Source organism: Puma concolor, chromosome A3 (genome assembly GCF_028749965.1).
Source record: "Puma concolor isolate L17-30 chromosome A3, mPumCon1.1.hap2, whole genome shotgun sequence".
NCBI classification, from domain to species: Eukaryota; Metazoa; Chordata; class Mammalia; order Carnivora; family Felidae; genus Puma; species Puma concolor.
The window spans coordinates 19,467,909-19,488,894 of NC_141669.1; the positions used below are offsets into that span (position 1 = coordinate 19,467,909).

The 20,986-nt window shown below is 39.0% G+C and overlaps 1 protein-coding gene across 2 annotated transcripts in view; it reads right to left on the reverse strand.

The window, feature by feature from the left end:
* Positions 1-20,986, reverse strand: part of ITSN2 (intersectin 2) — a 148,119-nt gene that overhangs the window by 35,695 nt on the left and 91,438 nt on the right. For both annotated transcript variants that reach the window (XM_086700127.1, XM_025927237.2), the window contains 6 exons: positions 18,889-18,953; positions 16,910-17,076; positions 12,897-12,942; positions 12,693-12,814; positions 10,858-10,954; positions 9,985-10,176 (listed from right to left, as the gene is read on the reverse strand). In XM_086700127.1, coding sequence (XP_086556253.1) covers positions 9,985-10,176; positions 10,858-10,954; positions 12,693-12,814; positions 12,897-12,942; positions 16,910-17,076; positions 18,889-18,953 — 689 coding nt within the window. The remainder of the gene's footprint in view (positions 1-9,984; positions 10,177-10,857; positions 10,955-12,692; positions 12,815-12,896; positions 12,943-16,909; positions 17,077-18,888; positions 18,954-20,986) is intronic.

The window sequence follows — 20,986 nt, forward strand, 5'->3', positions numbered from 1 at the left end:
TTTGTGATTTTGTTTCCGGAAATTTAAAGGATTGTTGAACAATTTTTAAAACTCTGTGTCTCTTTGATGCCTGTCAATTCTTTGTCACCAGGAGTTAGGCTGCCTGTTTAAGCATGAAAAGGGAAGAAGTTAATACTGTATTCTGATGCTGCAGACCATCAGAAAGCAAATGATTTGGTTATCAGAAAATGGAAGTATTCCAGAACTTCCCAAAGCAACTCTGTTGATAAATACAAGTGGAGAAAGAAAAATGTTGTTGGTTGTATTTTTATTTTTGAATCTACAGTGATAGGTCATAAGCCTAAAAGAAAGTAGAGACCTCCTGGGGCGCCTGGGTGGCTCAGTCAGTTAAGTGTCCAACTTTGGCTCAGGTCATGATCTCACGGTTTGTGGGTTTGAGCCCCCTGTTGGGCTCTGTGATGACAGTGCAGAGCCTGGAGCCTGCTTCAGATTCTGTGTCTCCCTCTTTCTCTGTCCCTCCCCTGCTTGAGCTCTGTCTCCTTCTCTCTCAAAAATAAACAAACATTAAAAAAAAAAAGAAGAAGAGAGCGAAGACCTCCTAACAGTAGACAGAGGGGCCTCCGAGACTCGGCCTCAGAGAGTAGTTCTTTCAGGCTGATACTTGCAACACCTTCTAGACTGCCAGAGTCCCTATCACTAACTCAACTGAGAGAATTAACGTGCCATCCAGATAAAGAACATTATGAAGAGAAAGTTTTTTCATGTTCGCTGAACACATAGCGTGTAATCCTAACAATCAAAATAATTGTTACGCACATGTGTGTGATGATTTACCACCTCTGATCAATCCTCTGAAGAACTGATACAACTTTGAACCCTACTGTGTATAGAGAATCTAAAGGTTGGTGGTGAAGAGGCAGTACAGAATTCAGAGCTACTAAACCCCTACCTCTTGGCTCAAGTCTTACACTTTGAAATGCCAGGCCATTTTATATGGTGCTTACACTGCAATCCGCCTTGAGACGAAACATGGATGACAGGGTGTATAAACTTGACCTGGTCTCATGCTTGCTGGACTGAATTCTAGAGGAAAAAAGGGGGTTTAGGTTAAGTATTCTGAATGCCAAATGGCGCAAATGCACTTCTCTGGAAATGCCAACAGAGTTCTCACTCTCCTTTGACTCATTTTTGTGTCTAAGTGACGACGGGTCCCTACATACCTTCTCCTCTGTCACATATGCAATGAATAGCTGTGTCCAATAGCCAATTTCATGTTGACTGTTCCAGACACTTGAGCACTTCACGTCATACACCTGCTACTACACCACCACTGTCCTGGGGGGGTTTCATGCGCACGTGTATTTTTTTTTCTCATGGTTACTGAACAGCTTGCTGTACTCCTAATTTTCCCCACTGGTATGACCACACAGCCCATACTTTCAAACTGTTTGCGACTCCATAACTGGTCACCCCGCCCCACTGTGCTCAGTGTAGGACACACGCACTCTGTAGCCCTGCCTAACTTCATGGAGGTTATCATATGACTGCTGGGGGCCCAGGGATCCTAGTAGCAGGTCCTTCTAATACTTTAAATGTAACTTGACCGGCCTGGAGGTACTGAAAACAGCTAATTCTCCTTACATTCTTCTCACCTGAATCTTGGGATTAAGTGATGGTTGTTCTGCTTTTATGATCTGGAGTAACAGCAGCTCTCAGTTAATGGAAAGGTGCGTGGGCAGAGGCTAGGAGCACGAGCTTTGGAGTCAGACTGGGACTCGAGTTCTAACTTCCATCACTGACTAACCCAGACACGTACCCGAAGTACTCAGTCCACTGCTCAGCACAAAGCAAGCACTTAGTACGTGTTAGACAGTGACCTAGCACTTCAGAAATCGCCGAGTTTCATCTGCAATGTAGGTATTATCATCATTATAGGGGCGAAGCTAAGGTTCAGCAAGTGAGTGGGAAGAGCCAGGGATTCAAAGCAACCCTCCCAATGCACTCCCCCCACATTCACTCCATCACTCTCTCTGCTTTTTTCCTTGACTAAGTGATTTTGCCTTCTGACAACAGCATTGAGACATCTCTCTCAAGGGTGTTTCATAATTTGTTGTTGTTTAAAACAAAGTTTAAAGCATGAAGACAAATGACTCAAACGAGAGGCAAAGGATCTAAACACACATTTCTCTAATGAAGATCTGCAAATGGCCAAGAAACACATGACAAGATGCTCAACATCATTAGTCACTGAGGAGATGTCAAGCAAAACCACAGAGAGATATCTGTCGCTCCACACCCAGAGGGATGGCCATAGTAAAAAGTCAGATAATAACCAGTGTTGGTAAGGACATGGAGAAACAGAAACTTCGTGCACTGCTGGTGGGAATAAAACGGTGCAGCTACTTTGGAAAACAGTCTGGCAGTTCCTCAAAAAGTTAAACACAGAATTACCGTTTGACACAGACATGTGACAAGACATGTCTGCCCCAAAACTTGTACACAAACATTCACAGCAGCTTGTTCTTAACAGCTAAAAAGTAGAAACAACCCAACGTCCACCAACTAAAGAACAGATAAACAGTGTGGCGCCCAATACAACGGAACACGCCTTCGTCATAAAAAGGAATGAGGTACTGACACACAGACAGCATGGATGTACCTCGAAAACATCATGCTAAGTAAAACAAGCCAACCACACGTTTTATGATTCCATTTATGTATGTCCAGAACGGGCAAACATACGCATGGAGACGGCAAGGAGGTTGTCAGTGGCTGCCTACGGCTCCCCGCAGCGGCGGTATAGCGAGATAGGAGGACAACAGCTGAAGGGCACAGGACTTCTTTTGGGAGTGATGCAATGTTCTGGAGTTAACCATCCCGGGTGCCGGTCGCACAACACTGAATAAACTAAAAACCATTCGGCTGTACACTTTAAGTGGGTAAATTGTAGGGTATGTGATTTGAATCTCAATAAAGCTGTTACCAAAAGAAGTGACTACGTCCAGCTTTATCTTTCCAGACACTATTCTTAAAGATTCCTGTCCTTGTTTATCACATTCAGTCTTTGCCTCCTGGCCTCTTCTCCGTGTGTACCTTCTACAGAGAGAAAACACAGGGCGGCCTGTGTCTTCTCTTTTGTTTTCACTGGTTCCAGTGATGGCTGTGGTGCAGGAACTTCACTGCTACTAACAGGGTGGCCGTGACTGCACGCTAGGGGAGGTTTAAGAGCATGGGCTCTGGAGCCAGACCATGTGGGTTTGAACCCAACCCTCCCACTTACTGGCTCTGTGACCTTGGACGAGTTATTTAGCTTGTGCTTTAATGGCCATATCTGTGAAAAGAAAATAATAATGAGGTAAAACATTAGGGAACCTCAGAAAAGGACCCAGATCAGTAAGTACTCAATGAAGGGCGCTTTTCGTTTTTTCTTTTTACCGGTATGGGCAATGGTTGTGCAGCCAGAGCTTTGTTCACTATTCTCCTAGAACCTGTTCCCTGCCTCCACAGGTCCCTTCGCTACCCCACCCTTAACTGTTGACACCCTCAAAGGGCCAGCATGAACTCATTCTCCCCGAGTCATCTCATTTACTTTCACGGGCTCAGCACCATCCATCTGCCTTCACCCCACCGGCTGACATCCTGCTGCCGTGGGTCTCAACCCTGTGTGACCACCCGGGTGCCCCGCTGGTGCTTTGCAGTCAAAACCAAACTCCTCCTTTCCCCAACTGTGACTCCTTACTGTAGCCGGTGGCACCACTATTCTGCCTGTCACCAAGATAAAATCTGGGAATCAAACTGACACTTCCACCTGCCTACACATCCAATCAGTTCCCAACTCCTGCCAATGTTCCTTCAGAAACGGTTCTGAGCTCTGTTTCGTCACTCTTCCCCCACCTTGGCAACGTATCAGAATCATCTGGGAAGCTCTGAAAAATCCCCACATGCAGGCCATGCTTTAGACCATTTAAATCAGGACTCAGGCATCAATAGTTTTTTAAAGTTTCCCAGGTGATCCCAACGAATCTCTGATTCAAGCTAGAGAATCTCTGATTCAGCCCCTGGCCTGCCTCTCAAGCCCCGAGTTTCACTGTTCCTGGCTTTGCACTTCCACTCCAGCTTATAGAGTCCCCTCCCCTCCTCCGCTGTTTCTTGTCTTTGTCATACTCTCCACCATCCCACCCCACCCCACCCCCCATCTGCCTTACTCCTATTTACCTTATGGGTCTCACAGTTGCCACCTCCGGGAGGTCTCCTCTAATTCACCAATCTATGGTTGAATTAGGTACTCCTCCTCTGTACTCTCTTGGTGTCCAGTAAATACCTATCACTGTGCTTAGCATGTTGTTCTAGAATGATCTGCGTATGTGCCTGATCCCCTCACAGAGCTACACACTACCTGAGCCAAGGACTGACACTCTTTTTCATATTCTCAGAAGTTAGTCCTTTGCTTGGCCTTATGCAAATGCTCAGTAAGTTAGTTGAATGATTTTCCAGAGACGAGGAAACGTTTTCTGGAAAGAGGTTGTTTATGGCAGATATTCATGGATGGGTTGGATTTTGATCCATATGTTGCACTCAAGGTGAAAGCACCAACTTGATTACTTAAGTGTAAACTTCTACTTAACTCTGGTGCCTCCAAGCATTCACTACAGTTACTTTGTACTAAGAATGTTTAATTCTTCGTTTGCAAAGAGTATCAACTTGTAAGTTCCCTCCAATGTTTTCAGAAAAAGGTTGTGGAGCAAAAATTGTAAATAATAACATTATCCATTTATCCTAGATATTGTCTTTTACTTTCAAATCAAAATGTCTTTAGCTTTTGAGATACATATGATTATTTTGGATCAAACTATCTCAAGCTTGACGATTTAAAATTTCTTTTGCCCCTTGTGATATAAAACAATTCAATGGCCTGTACCCAGAGACCATATTAAGGAAAAAGAGAAATTCCAAAGAAATTCAATCACGACTACATACAAATACTTAAAAATAAGTTTTAAAGGATGCTTCAAAAGAAATACACAATACAAGTAATGTAGTTTGTGTCATTTTAATAAACACACTTGCATAGTTATATTACAACTTTGTAAAAATAAAAACAGATTACCTCATGCCAAGCGTGCCCAGCATCTGCACAATCTCAAGACCTTTAATACTATAGTTTCAAGACACACAAAATAAAAATTTAAGGCAAAAACAGCACTTTGCAACAATTTAATAACTTATTACAGTAGCATCACAGCAGCATCCAATAATGCCACTTTAGGCAAAGTCTCTCAGTATTTCCATTATAGATTCTATTTACAAGAGTTTATAACTTGGTAAAATGTATTCTAAGAAAACTTGGCAAATAAAGCTTTGGACTGGAATTGGCATTTCTTTCTCTACTTTTCCTTCCCCCACTTTCTTTTAAACTATTAGTATTTCTTGTTGTATTTTAAAATAATAAAACAGCAGTTACATTTTTTAATAGTTGTATTATTGTAAAATGACTCTTTAAGATAAAGTTTTAGAGGAACCTATGCAATGGGTAGGACTGACTTAAATTTTCAAGTTTTCTAAAAAATCAGCTTTGGTTTTACAACTGATTTTTTCATTGCTGGAAAACCTATGAGATTTAATCACATACTTTAAAAATGATTATCACATACTATAATCTTTAAATAAATAGGTATTTTTAAAAATAAATAGGTATTTTGATTCTTTACTTCCCACGGGGTTCAGATTTATTCCATTTTAAGATTCTGTGTTCCTGATGAGCTCTTTCCTTCTACCGTTGCTTTCTAAGCAAACTGAAAGCTGCCCTCCCATACTGAATGAGGGAGAGAGCAAGTACTTGGCTGAATATGAGGTACTACAAAGGAATGACTGCATGCGTTTTTAAGGACTATTACATGTCATACAATTTCCTTTACTTTTAGCTTTCTCTCAAATATATGGCAAAATACCTACACAAAGAGTAGTATTTCAGTAAATACAGTAATTTTATTTTCCAGACCAACAATTCAGCTTAAATATGCCATTATGTGATTTGATTTAGCTCCTGGGTACCTGACAAATACATTATTTTCGGATTGATTACAGATGCTAAGCTCCACCTGAATGTCATTCTTAGTCACTTATATTTATCAGTGTTACAGTGAAACAATTTGAGCTGTAAAAATACCTTTGAAATAATTTACCAGTGTATTAGATAAGCCCAAATTCAAAATTATAAAGAGAAAATATTATACCAAACTATGCAGCTAATTAACAGGTCTGATTTCCAACCCCAGGGTTTAAAATAGATTTAAAGTAACTGTACTTAACCCGAACCCGCCCAAAGAGTGCAAAAGCGGAGAGTTCAGAAAATACAAGGTGAGACCAAGTAATCCGTACAATTTGGAAGATCAGGTGAGTTCACAAGGACTCAGTCTTTGCGCTGTCTCCTTTAGTGACTGCGGGCAAATCTGTTATTCCACTTTGTAAAGTGTTATTATTGCTTTCCTATTAATGTCATATTTTATAAAAGTTATCATGATGATGCCAAATGCTAAAAATTGAGGTGGTCTAATAACTAGAAATCCCTGCCCCAGGGAGCACACATACACATCATCATACATCCCTGTAATGTTAATAAGCATTTTGAAACACAGACATTTGAACTTTGTAAAGTTCTAACTAAAGTACTGATTCTTTCTCAAAAAAAAAAAAAAGTTATGATTTAGGCAATGACTGAAATTATTCATTCACAATGTATAGGCACATTAACATAAATATTGCACAAAATATGCCTCTAACTGAAACTCAGAGATATAAAAACACACTTCACTCTTCTTAAAGAACTCTGTGAGGAAATAAGATTCTATGATTGTATGTACACTTTTCCTGATAATACTCTGACATTCATAAACAGTAGATTGCACTGCAGTTTGTAAACATTTTAAGTTGCATAAACGTCTCACTGATTTTCAAACATAGTTTAATACTGCCTACTAACAATCCTTTTTGTTTCAGCTAAGTACTCTCCAATTTACTTGTTTATAATAATGTTTATTATCTTTAAAGTGTTTTCCATTCAAGGAAAACAAGTAAAATCCTATGCCGAAGTAGCCGATGTGTCTGAAGACAAGATATTAGCCAGAGAATTCTGGACGGTAAAATCAATCTTCCAGCCTCAAAGCATCTTCATGGACATAGAAGAATGCCAGCTCTCACACATCATTCTTTTGCTTGAACTCATTCCTGACTAGATAGAGCCTACAGGCCCGCATCAGGGGCATTTGAACTCTTCAAGGATTCCTTATGATTTTTACTAAACACATTAAGAAGAACGTCAACCAGTGTCCTTTTGTGACCTGAAACAGGCAGTCACCTAATTAAAATAGATAACATGAATTCTGACTTTAGAATGTAGTACAAACGTTAAGCAAGGGAAGGTTTTCCTGTCTCAACTGTCAATGATGGGAGCCTTTCATTCCTCAAAAAGAATCCATTTTTAGGTCACCAAGAGAGAAGTGACAACTGACTGCTACAGCACATGATGCACTATCTTGATTAGCCCAGAGCTCACAGACCCTAAGGGAACTGCCACAGTGCAGTACTCGTTTGTGGGCAGCCGAGACAGAAGAAACCCAGCCCACTTTGCATATACTGCTGGAGCAGGCTGCTTTCCTCTTTTCTGAGAAAGCTTCCCCAATGTGTTACTGCTCCCACCCCGAAATACACAGAAAATAGAGAAAAGGTTATTTCCAGTTATTGGCCTTTAAACGAATTTAAATATTGGTACTCATGATGGCACACTAGAAAGGAACAGAGCAAACAGTGCATATTTGGGAGCAAATCACGTACTGAACCAGTTAAGAGCTCACTGTGATTAGGATTAGATCAAACATAAGAGCAAAACATAAGCAAGTTTTATCTGAATTGTAATGAATATACATGTTGCGGTAACATTAGAAAAGCATGGCGGCCCATTCCAAACCAGTGAGAATAGTCTGTGCAAATAGTGGGTCTTTGTGTGTTTGAACTCCCACCATGTACGGGCAAACTCAATATGCATGCTAATGACCTACAATTACCAAATTAAAAAAAGAAGAAAAATGCTAAAAGATGCCAGAGTGAACAGCAGGGAAAGCCACACAAAGACCCACTATCCTTTAACTTGTTACAAATAAATTTTAACTGTAAATTAGAAACACAAAGAAATAATCACAAGTGGCTCTAACATTCAAACGAAGTTAATGAATTGTGTAGGAGATATTTGATCAGGGCTGCCTGCCCTGCCTCCACGCTAGAGTCAAACTTGGATAGTGGGTCTCTGGGGTGCTTTCACACTGGAAGACAACATTGGGTCCTATAAAAAGAAAAATGAGGAATAAAATGAACATAAAGCAAATTAAGTGGGTGAGAAAAAATTTGACTAATAACATGCAACATCAACTAAACAAATTTGAACTATTAAAATTCTCAAACTTTAAAAAACATCCTAATTGCATTATAAAATGAAAATAATAATTATAAAGGCCCAAGAAACGCAAATGGTAATCTAAAATTTAACCAATCTTCACGGACTCATGTACTCCTGGCTGTTCTTCCTCTAGAACAGCTTTTATCTGTTCTTTATGTTCCTGACTACCTAAGACTTCATTGGAAGAAGCGTTCTGCCACTGGGAAACAAGAGAAACAACAACAACGCATCTGGAGAACGACCACTTTGCATCCTAGGTGCTGTGACAGCCAAACATCCTGGAGAACTGGAATGCCTCCAAGAATCACTAGCCAAAGAGCTTCCAGTCCTGGTCCGCATGAAAGGCAGCTTCCTCTCTCAGGGCCAGGGAAGGCCCTCAGCTATGTCTAATTAATTATATGAACTGGCTATAGCACCGAAAGCTGCCAGACCATCAGCGGAGCTTAAGACCGGTGATTCACTTAGATAGCCCCAGTTTTGGGGGGGATGTTCAAATCATAAAAAACTGAACTGTTCCCATATTCAAATTAGGAAATTTAGTTGCTTTAGCTAAATGAAAATCTCCCAGGATCAAAACTATCTTTAGAACTATAAGCCCTAAAGTATAAACAGTGCACTAATATTTCACAATTATAGATACAGTAAAAATTCTTAATACTCGCACTGAATTACGAGCGTATCTCTAGCTTTGACCGAGTTACCATTTATATGTTCCCAAAACTCAATTAAAATGAAAGGCTAAATATTTTAGATAATTTCACAAGAATGATAAAAATATAAATCATGATGTATCTTGTAAAAAAAAAAAAAAAAAAAAAAAAAGAAACCAAAAATCAAAAGGGTGGGAAAAAGTGACATTTTACAAAGGTAAAAAGTATTTCCAAGTGCTGTTTATTCTCTATTATGAATGCATTTTTATTGTCAAATGTAAGTAAGGCTAGGTAACTATGAAGAGATAGTTTTATATATAATACCAAATTTCACACTGAGATCTGGATCCTTGTTCTAAAAATAGTGAAAGAGATCTTGATTCATATGTCTCTTATGGCATCAGGTATCTTTTTAAAAAAATCACCTAACAGAGTTTTGTGCACAGTTTAAACCGGTTTTTAATTTTCTCCTAATCTGGATGATGTGTAAATATGTGAGTAATAAATGAGAAGGTTGCAAAGATTAATAGCACCTGTACACTAAAAGGGTAATTTGAATAGGTGAGTACAGTAATTACTGGATACTCTTTATTAAGCAGGAAAAGACTGTTAGAGGCTAAAAAAGGATGGTGGTAATGGGAAGTTGAAGCATAGACTGCTTACACCCAAGAACCTGTTAAAGACTTACAAATTTTTTCAGATGAAGTCTAACAGTAAGGTCTAAAGCTGAGAAAAAAGTATAAAATAAAGCAGTATAATTTTTGATTTTGTAAAAAATTTCCTTTTGCATTTTATTGCTTTAGTCACTAATATTCGCTTGCTAAGAGTGCTGAGTTTACGATATGCTCCAGGACAGAATGAGTACAGTGCTGTCTATTAAAGCTTTTGCACTAGTTGAGGGGCAAATAGTTGGATATTACTCACACTGTTGACTTGGATCGGAGTCTGTTGTCATCTTAACATAGTTTGAAGGAAAAAGACCAGTCACCCCGTTGATTTCTCCTTGCCACCAGTCAGGATCATCTTTGTTCAAAACATTGATAAGTTGTCCCTTGGAGAAATTCAGCTCATCCTCGTTATTTGCTACATAGTCATACATAGCAATCACCTGACACACTACGAGAAAAAGAACAAAATAATAAAGTAAATTAATTATTAATACAAAGATCACATGTTATAACTCGCCTAGAACTTAAATGACTCTACTATTAAATGTTAAAATTAGGGTAAAATTTTCCTTGAGCTGCTCTGCTTCACCCTCCTTCCTCCATTTTCCTGTTTTATAAAACAAGAATCTCCCAACTACGGTTAATCCAAGTGAACTGCTTCACTTTAAATAGTTGCCTTTTTTTGCAGAGAGTGAGAAAGATAGAGTGCAAGTGGAGGAGTGGTAGAGGGAGAAAGAATCCCACCCAAGCAGGCTCCTTGCCTAGCCTGAAGCCTGCACAAGGCTTGATCTGGCAACCGTGACATCATGACCTGAGCCAAAATCAAGAGCTGGACACTTAACCAACTGAGCCACCCCAGTACCCCAACTGCTTCACTTTAAGTATAATAGCATAGCAATTCCACTTTGAAAAATTTCAAGGAATGAAGTGGTTCAAGTATCACTTAAACAGTTGGCTGTTTGTATATAGATCTTTTTAGAAAGGAAGTTCTCATTGTAACATTACTTTCAGACAGAGTTACAAAAAGAACCAATTTTTAATATTTTTCAAAGCATATGCTAATCTAAGAAGTGGCTGAATTTCAACAAAACTTCTGTAAGATGAAATACAAGTTAATTCACTTCCATACCAGGATGAAAGGCAGGTGTAGTTCTTTCACTACTTGGACCCAAAAGTTTAACATGGCTGGCAGGAAACCATCCTTTCTGTCGCTTTTTTCCTCTGGCCTATAAAATTAGCAAAAGGAATATGAAAGATGGGATCAAAAATAATTACTGAGACATAAACTAAAAATGGCTGTGCAGTAAAGAATTTACCCTTGTCCCAAGAGAGGTGTGGACTCTACCTTTGGCTCCTGGGAGGTAATCTCTAAACCTGTGGTATGTCCTGACTGTTAAGTGTCTTATTTCCTCTGGGCCTTGACCATGCCAGACAGTCTAACAATGTGACTTATGGGGGGCGCTCTGGGTGATACAGTATGAACTCAACCTCTAAAAGGATTGGAGACTAAGTTTAGCCATAAGTGCAGAACCATGTCTATGATGTAAAAACTCTGGACACCAAGGCTCAAATGAGCTTCTGTGCTTGGCAATACTTGATGTTTATTGTTGCCAGGAGTCAATGCTGTCCATGACTCCACTGGGAGAGGACAATGAAACCTCTGTTTTTGGAACCCTCCTGAACTCAGTCCCATACATCTCTTTCCTTGTCTAATTATAATCTAAATTACTTTGCTGTAACAAACTGTAACTATGAGAAGAATAGCTCTCAGTGTCTCATGAGTCTTTCTAGTTAATTACTGAACTTGAGAGTGGTCTTGGGGACCTCCAAACTTCCAGCTGGTGTCAGAAGTCAGGGTGGTCTTGGGGACCCCTGAATTCTGCACTGGCCTTCCAGGTCAGTATTAAACAACTGGAAGGCTCAATATGCATATCAAAATGGCACTGAGAACACTACTTGCAGAAGTCTGTTAGAGAAGTCTATTAGGAGGTCTTCTGGACTCAGAGTTCTCTGGATACTTCACACAAATAATATTTATAAACTAAAAAGACCCTTCCAGAGTTCTCCTAGGAATCAAGTCAGTACTTAAAATGGTACTGTGCACAATGAACACCTCTTGGGGCTCTGTCAATAATTAATGCAGAGATCACAAATAAAATTTGTGGAAAGCCATGCTCGTCATATTGTTGGGTCAATCTTTAAAGCACATCAGGAAGGTGGGATTTCAAGGAGTTACTCAAGAAGATACTCAATTTTGAACCTCCAGTGTTCTTTAGGATTGTTTAAGACTGATGTGCAAGAATGAAGCTGTGTTTATCCTCCATATTACAACCATATATCAAACCTACATAAAAATATAGCTATTATACCTCTCATGATCTTTTAATCTTAAAAAGCTTTTTATTTTTAGTCTTTCTAGTAAGGAACTTTTAAGAGAAAAGAACTTTCTGTATCAAAACATATGCAATAACTACTTCTGTTAACATTTTAGGAAAACATAGGTTCATTTATGCCTGCATTTCCTTTCCTTGCATTGCTGTTTCAAAAACATAAGACTATGGTAGAGAAAGTCCAATGAGTAGCATTTTCTCAGTACACAACCTGGATAATGTTTCTTCTCCTAGATAGAAGAGGCTATATACGGTAAGCCTGGGGTTATCCCAGGCAAAGATGATAGTATGCTTTCCTTTAAGACGGTGACCTGTGGTTTATTAAAGCAGGTATTGGAAAACAATTATGTCCATAGAGAAAATTATTCTTGGTATCGTTACTTATACCAATTCAGCTGTGCTAAAAATAAGCAGGGAAGAAACTAGAGGGGAACATAATACACCACAATGTTAAAACTGATTACCTCTAAGTGGTATGATTATAGGTGATCTAAAATTGTTATTAATTTTATTTTCTAATGAGCGTGCATTATTTTTATAATAAAGTTGATAAATATTATTTAAAGGTTATTACCTGTAATTCCCCTTGCCACCACCCACTTGAATTTTTCTTTAGGATTAGTATTAACTGCCCGGGTGCAAGGCTAAGTTGTTCAGAACCAGAAGCCACATATGCTGAAGTTACTTGAGCAATCTCTGAAAAGAAGACAGACAAGAAACTATGAATTCAAGACTATTAAACACTGTAGTACTTTTTTAACTCCATTATTATACATACCAGGTTTCTTGTTTGATGTTCCAGATTTGCTAGCACTCCCAAAACTCTGTAAGGAAAAGACATACTATTTTATCATTTTCTAATAATCCAGATGTAAGAGTACAAAGGCTATTATGAATTAGATTTCTAATCCCCAGGGTTCTTGTTTCTTTAAAATGAAGGTCTACTAACAGACATTACAAATGGATGATGCTGGCATCTAGTGACTCAACAAGAATAGCTCATTTTCTGCATCTTACCTGAATATCAAACATGAGCATCTGGGCCAGATACCTCTCATTTATCAGGTTAGCAATGCCCACTACATACAATATATCTTAAGGCATGTGTGAGTTCTGCTTCCGCTACCTAGGAGGTTTTTAATTTTTTTTGTATGTTCCCCATGAACACAAGAACAACAACAACAAAAATCCATTTCCTGGGTGGCAACTATAACCTCAGTCTGACTTAACAGGATAGGGGTACCTGGGTGGCTCAGTTGCTTAAGTGTCCGAGCTCTTGATGTGAGGTCATGATCTCACAGTTCGTGAGTTCGAACCCCACACTGGGCTCTGGAGCCTGCTTTATATTCTGTGTCTCCCTCTCTCTCTGCCCCTCCCCAGTTTGTGCTGTCTCTCTCTCAAAAATAAATAAACATTAAAAAAAAAAAAAACCCAAATAGTTGGGCCAACTACATTCCTTCTTTTCAGGAATTTGAACAAATAAAGGGATGGAATAGACAATTTTATTGTTGTTGTTAGTGAATACAGTTATAGTTCAAGTACTGAAGTGGAATTGATGGGAGTCCTGGCCTAACATTTTCTGGGTACTTATGACAGAACAGTGGTCTAAGAATCTTACATATATTCATTTATTCAGTTCTCATGACACTAGTATTATAATTGTCCCCATTTTACAGAGAATGAAACTGAGGTACAGAAAGGTGAAATAACTTGTACAAGGTCACCTAGCCTCTAAGTGTTAGAGCCAGAAGTCAACCTACATGGTTGTCCCATGTGGTGTGTGCATCCCTGGGGACAGTCCTTGAGGCCCTTCCAGGAATCCAGAAGATAAAGACTTTTTGCATAACATTTTTAAGACATTATTTGCCTCTTTCATGGTGTTGACATTTACAGTGGAGGGTAAAACTGCTGATGCCTTAGCATGAATCATGGCAGCGGAGCCACATTATACTAGCAGTCCCAGTATCCTCACCACCACAAGCTCACAGGAAAACAAACAAAATGGTTCCACTTAAGAATGTCCTTGATCAGGGGCGCCTGGGTGGCTCAGTTGGGTAAGCATCCGACTTTGGCTCAGGTCATGATCTCACGGTCCGTGAGTTCGAGCCCCGCTTCGGGCTCTGTGCTGACAGCTCAGAGCCTGGAACCTGCTTCAGATTCTGTGTCTCCCTCTCTCTCTGCACCTCCCCTGCCCATGCTCTCTCTCAAAAATAAACAAACATGAAAAGAATGCCCTTGATCAAGGGGCATCTTGGTGGCTCAGTCAAGTTAAGTGTCTGACTTCAGCTCAAGTCATGATCTCATGGTTCTGTGCTGATAGCTTGGAGCCTGGAGCCTGCATCGGATTCTTTGTCTCCCTCTCTATATCCCTCCCCCACTCTCACTCTGTCTCTCTCTCAAAAATAAACATTAACAAAAAAAATATTTTTTTTAATTTAAGAAAAAATGTCCTTGATCAAGGAGTAAAAAATTAAATCTTAATGAAATACAATCTTTTAATATTTTTATTTTATTTTCAAAGCATGTTCCATACCCAATGTGGGGCTCGAACTCACAGCCCAGAGATCAAGCTCCACCAATTGAGCCAGCCAGGTGTCCCGAAATAAAATCTTTTAAAAATTCTGTGTGACTCAACAGAAGCATGCCTGCGGCCATTTCCGCTGCATACTGAAGAACCAAGACAGCTGTCTCAAGGAGAAGCACTTGTGTGATTACACTGAGAGCTAAACTAGGTTTGTCATGGAACAACATTTTTACTTGAAAGCACGACTGAATGACAAACTATCCCGACTTGGGGTTTAGCAGACATTTTCTCCAAGATAAAGTATGCTTGTCATATCAATGAAAACGGCTGACAAATTTGCTGTCAATGATCAAATTCAAGATTTCAAGAGAAACCTGAAATTTTGGAAAACTTGAATCTACTACCCTGAGCTTGACAGTTTCACAGTATTTAAAGACTTTCCTATGAGGGGCACCTGGGTGGCTCAGTTGCTCAGGCAACCCACTTCAGCTCGGGTCATGATCTCACAGTCTGTGAGTTTGAGCCCCGTGTCGGGCTCTGTGCTGACAACTCAGAGCCTGGAGCCTGCTTCGGATTCTGTGTCTCCCCCTCTCTCTACCCGTCCCCTGCTCACACTCTGTGTCTCTCTGTCTCTCAATAATAAATAAACATTAAAAAAAAATTAAAAAAAAAAAAATAAAGATTTTCCTAGGAGATCAGTGGTGACACTAACAAATGTTAACTTTTTGGTATTGTATGATGAAACGTGTCAATACTAAGAATATGTGCATAACTCAGTGATTCAGTATTTTCCAAATGACCAATGAATGATGTCACCACATGGGTAATGAATAATGTTACCAGCATGGGTAAAAAAATCCATTCAATTTTAATTCAACAGTAAGAAATGTTCACTGATATGGCTTTAGATTCCATGTGTAACTAACCTGTAAAAATTTAACACTTACCAAGTTTTGGTGTAGTAATATCAAGGAATATCCACAGATATCTAAAAATGTTATTAAAATATGTCTCTGTTGGGGCACCTGGGTGGCTCAGTCGGTTGAGCATCCGACTTCAGCTCAGGTCACGATCTCACGGTTCGTGAGCTCAAGCCCCGCGTTGGGCTCTGTGTTGTCAGTGCAGACAGAGCCTGCTTCAGATTCTCTGTCCCCCTCCCCACCCCACCCCCACTTCCTGCTCATGCTTTCTCTCTAAAATAAACAAACATTTTTTAAAAAATTAAAACAAGGGGCGCCTGGGTGGCGCAGTCGGTTGGCGTCCGACTTCAGCCAGGTCACGATCTCGCGGTCCGTGAGTTCGAGCCCCGTGTCGGGCTCTGGGCTGATGGCTCAGAGCCTGGAGCCTGTTTCCGATTCTGTGTCTCCCTCTCTCTCTGCCCCTCCCCCGTTCATGCTCTGTCTCTCTCTGTCCCAAAAATAAATAAACGTTGAAAAAAAAAAAAATTTAAAAAAAAAAAAAAAAATTAAAACACTATTTTTCTGTTTTCTCCCATATCTGTGTGAGGTTGAATTTTCTTTGTGCACGTCAACCAAAAGAACGTATCACAACAGACTGAATACAGAAACAGGAGAATCCACCTGTCTTCAGGTTAAGCCAGACATTAAAGAGATTTGCAGAAATATAAAACAATGCCCCTCTTTTCACCAAACTTTTTTGTTTGAAAATATATTGTTGGTTTTCATAAGAAGCAAGTTATTTATATAACCATGTAATGGGTTTAATTTTGTTACTTTAAAATAAGTAAATATTTTTAAAGCTGCAGTTTTAATTTCTAACATGGAATATATAACTATATTTAACCCATTCATTAAAAAAAACTCTTTAGAGTCCCCAATTTTTTACGAATGTAGAAAGTTCCAGAAACCTAAAAGTTTGAGGACTGCTGCACTGTACCATACTAGTAGAAGGATGAAAAGCAGCAGGAACTCATAATGTAGGGCAAGTCACATTAACATCAGGGCCTTAAGGTAAAATTTTACAGACTCCTTCTTGGTGATCCCTTGGTAAGCTTGCCTGGATCTGGGATCATCCCTAGCTTTAGTTACCATGAGACCAGCCCTACCTCTGGGTCCTGTTCTTAGAAATTTAATGAAATCCTGTCTCTCTTACCTAACAGGATCCCTATAATAAACTGGTGCTACCTTAAGTGGTTTTCTTACAACCAAATCCTGACCAAACCCATATATACAGGAGTCTCTGTTTTAAGTATGAATCTCAAGACACAAGAATGGAATCATTTTGTTTCTATATCAAAATAACTTTACCTCTTGATCTTTTGGTTTGACATAATTTGATGGAAAAATTCCAGTTCTATCTCCAATACTTCCTGTCCACCATTCTCCATCTTTCTGGGTCACCAATATTTCTTCACCTTCAGTGAAAGTCAAATCTCCAGGTTCTACGCTTGAATATGGATAAAGTGCAATATATTCTGTCGGAAACAAAGCAAAAAGAAACTAACTTGGGTTGTAAGATTATAGAAGGAAAAAAAATTATGTTAATCTCCAAATCCTGTGTAAATTACTGTAAAAGACCTTATAACTTAAGAAAACCTAATGTAAAAAGATCTTAAAACAGAAAAAGGAATGAAGCGATTGTTTAATAATTTCTTAGAAAAAGACTACTTAACATAAGTCATTATCATGGAGTTTCTTTTTTTTCCAACTGTATCATCATCTTATCACAGAGAATAATCCATAAACACAAACAGATCCAAGTATCTCTACAGAGTAAAGATATGGAAAGTATTCTTCAACCTCCTTACACAAAATATCTTTTAATATGCTAGGTTCTTTTCTCTTTAATTCTTATATAAATACAGTTATGAAAATGCCCAATATTCAGCTGACACCAGTACCAGAGGCCAAGCTCCACCACAATGACCCAGCTTCTAGCACAGTGCTTGGCACACAGATGCTCAAAAAATACTTGTTAACAAATGGCCTCAAGGGAAAGGTCTACATGTCAATATTGGCTTTGGTTTCTGTCCCCGTTATTACTACTACTTGGAACAAACAGTCGATGATCTGGCTTTAGTCTTTCTTTTCTAGTTATTTTTATTTGTCAACCTGGAATTTCATCTGTACATCCTAAACTAGAGATGACCGGGAACATCATCTATGACCTGTTTACTATTCACATTGCCAGGATTACTCAATTTATGGGATTTAACAAAACCAGAAATGCATGCAACATTTAGGTATAAAGTAATAAGCAAGGTCCTTCCCAAAAAACTCCTCACTACTTTCCCAGACTCATCCCATAGCACTCACTCCACAGTGAACCTATTATTCCAGCCTTGCTGGTGACCTGAGTTCCCTATCCATTCATAGCTATGTTCTGGCTCATGACTTTCTCTCATTCCACAAGACCTGTCTCTTCCTAGGTCACTATGCAAAACCCTACTCCTTGCTTGAGATGATTCAGTACTGCCATGTCTGTGGATTCCCAGTTCCCACTTAAAACGAAGTTATGTCCACTCATTATAGAATTTATTACAATGGTACCCCTATCTTCCCCAGTCTACTGTGAAGACTCGGGAGACTGTGTTTTATTCATCCTTGTATCTTTTAGGCGCTAGCATAAAACCTTAAACACAGTAGCTACTATATAAGCAGTTTAAATTACCACTAAACTGATTTTCTTGAGCAAAAACAGAAACATATAATTACTTCACTTCAACTAATTTTACAATGGACGTATATAATTCATTTATAAATAACGTTAAATAAAAATGCCCGAAATGAGGATAGACAATCTTTCATTTTTTCAAAATAAATAATAAGTTATTAGTCGAACAACCTAAAGGGCTACAGAAAAAATTTTTGTAATAATTATAATAAAACATACCTTGATTTCAAATCCTACTTAATGATTTATAGGATCCACCATAATTAAAATGCAATTTGTAAACAACTAAACGTACTAAAATTGCCTTATTTTCTAAATTACTGTAACGCAGGTGTATTATAAGAAAACAAAAAATTTCATGCTATCTCACTGCGACATCTTTTATTTATGATCTTACTTACCAAGTCTATGCTGAATGTTTATAGTACTGATTCTCTAAAAATGCCCTATTTTTTCTCTAGTCTCAATATTCACGTGAAATAAACAAAGGACAGGTTTTCCTAAACTCACTTTAACACTGAAGACACAAACAGGGAGGATAACCACTGAGGGAAGTCAGATAGTCAATAGCTAATCTGACGCCCATATAATTTGCAAATTGCCGAAAACTCACCCTCTCCACCTGTGTAGGCTGCAGAGGTAGGTTTCTTGTTTACAGCTGCATACAAAGCTTCTGGTCTGCCAGATAAATACAGAAACAGATAAGAAAAAACAACAATGAAACAAAAAGCCATCAACAAGCAAAACCAAGAAACGTGACAGAAGGTGTTTGCGGTACATTCTTTTAGGACTTTCTAAAAGGAATTTAAATATTGTCTCAGTAAACAGGCTAGAAATATTCTCATACAAAAAACTGTAGGGGGCTAAGAATGCCTAGTTACAGACTTCTAAATTTTTTACTACAGTCAAGTAATTTCAACATGATTTTTAAATAGTTTTTTAAGTGTGAGATATTTTGCCTTTCTAAAGGAATGTAAAAGTCACCAAGGCTTTGGTAAATGGACAGTTATTTGGAAAAGCACATGGCAGGCTTGGCTTCATACAGGGAGAACAAGGACAGTATGTAAATTTTAGTATCTGTTTGGAGTACACTACACTTAAATATATAAAAATAACAACTTTATTTTTTATATTTCAGAGCAGGTAAAACTTTAATTTCCAATTTAACCCAGGAAATGGAAAAATTCTGGAAGCCTGTCATGTTTAAGAGCTAGACATCTGGGGGCGCCTGGGTGGCGCAGTCAGTTAAGTGTCCGACTTTGGCTCGGGTCGTGATCTTGCAGTTTGTGAGTTCGAGCCCCGCATTAGGCTCTGTGCTGACAGCTCAGAGCCTGGAGCCTGCTTCAGATTCTGTGTCTCCCTCTCTCTCTCTCTGCCCCTCCCCTGCTCACACACTCTCTCTCAATAATAAATAAACGTTAAAAAGTTTTTTTTAAAAAAAGCTAGACATCTGTAGGATGCACCAGGGCTTCCCAGGATCCTTGAGGAAACTATATAGCAATAAGTCAGTACTCAGAATGGAACCTCGCTACAACTCATGGCCACAACTGAACGCACCACCGCCTTGTTTAGGGCATGATCTCTCCATTACTGCAGGTTTTCAAATTACAGGTCTTATCTGTTAGAAAAGATCAGTAATGAATGAGAAGTTGGGGGGAACAGCATTTAAACTTACTGCCTTTACGCTGAAGTTTTCTTCTCTGTAAAATGTTATGGCGTTTAAGATAATTCCTGTAAAGGGCCCACCACAGTGCCACACGTCAGCTCTGAATTGTTATCATTTACACACTTCTAAATCTAAAATTCTGTGTCAGTCTGAAGAGCAAATTTCTGCACTGGAACTAAAAATTCATACAGAGAATCTCAGCCTTGAAAATGTTTTTTTTTTTTTTTTTTTTTTAATTTTTTTTTTTTCAACGTTTATTTATTTTTGGGACAGAGAGAGACAGAGCATGAACGGGGGAGGAGCAGAGAGAGAGGGAGACGCAGAATCAGAAACAGGCTCCAGGCTCTGAGCCATCAGCCCAGAGCCTGATGCGGGGCTCGAACTCACGGACCGCGAGATCGCGACCTGGCTGAAGTCGGACGCTTAACCGACCGCGCCACCCAGGCGCTCCTTGAAAATGTTTTTAAAGATTAATTTACTCTTTTTATCCCATCAATTGGAAAACCGAAGGCAAATAGGTTATTCCACATAGGCTGACAAAAAGAACAATCAGAACACAAGCCTCTTGATTTCCAAAGACCTGTCTCTTTTCATTCAATCAGATCACTTTTTTATTTGGATTAACTTCAGTATAAAACACAAGGAGACAGCTGCCCATCACTACTTTTGTACTTATTTCTTAAACATCTTAAACATGCCTGGAGATCTCACTCCTCTACAGACTGGGAAATTAAGGCCAGAGACCTTATTTAGTTTTTACTTGTTCTTCACTTGAAAATTGATTCATCTGATTGTTCATTCAATGAATCCTCTCCTTATTCACTGAGCTAATATGACTGAGAAGCTACTATGCATTGAGATTACACTAGGCAGGAAAAAAAACTGAAAAACAAAGACACGGATCCTGCCCTCCCAGAGCTATGATCTAATAGGAGAGATGGGTAAGAAAATAAATAATTGCAACCCAGTCTGTTATGTGCAGTAAGAGAGGTATGATCTTCAAGGAATTCTGGAGGCCCAGGAATGGAATGCCCTACACTTTGGC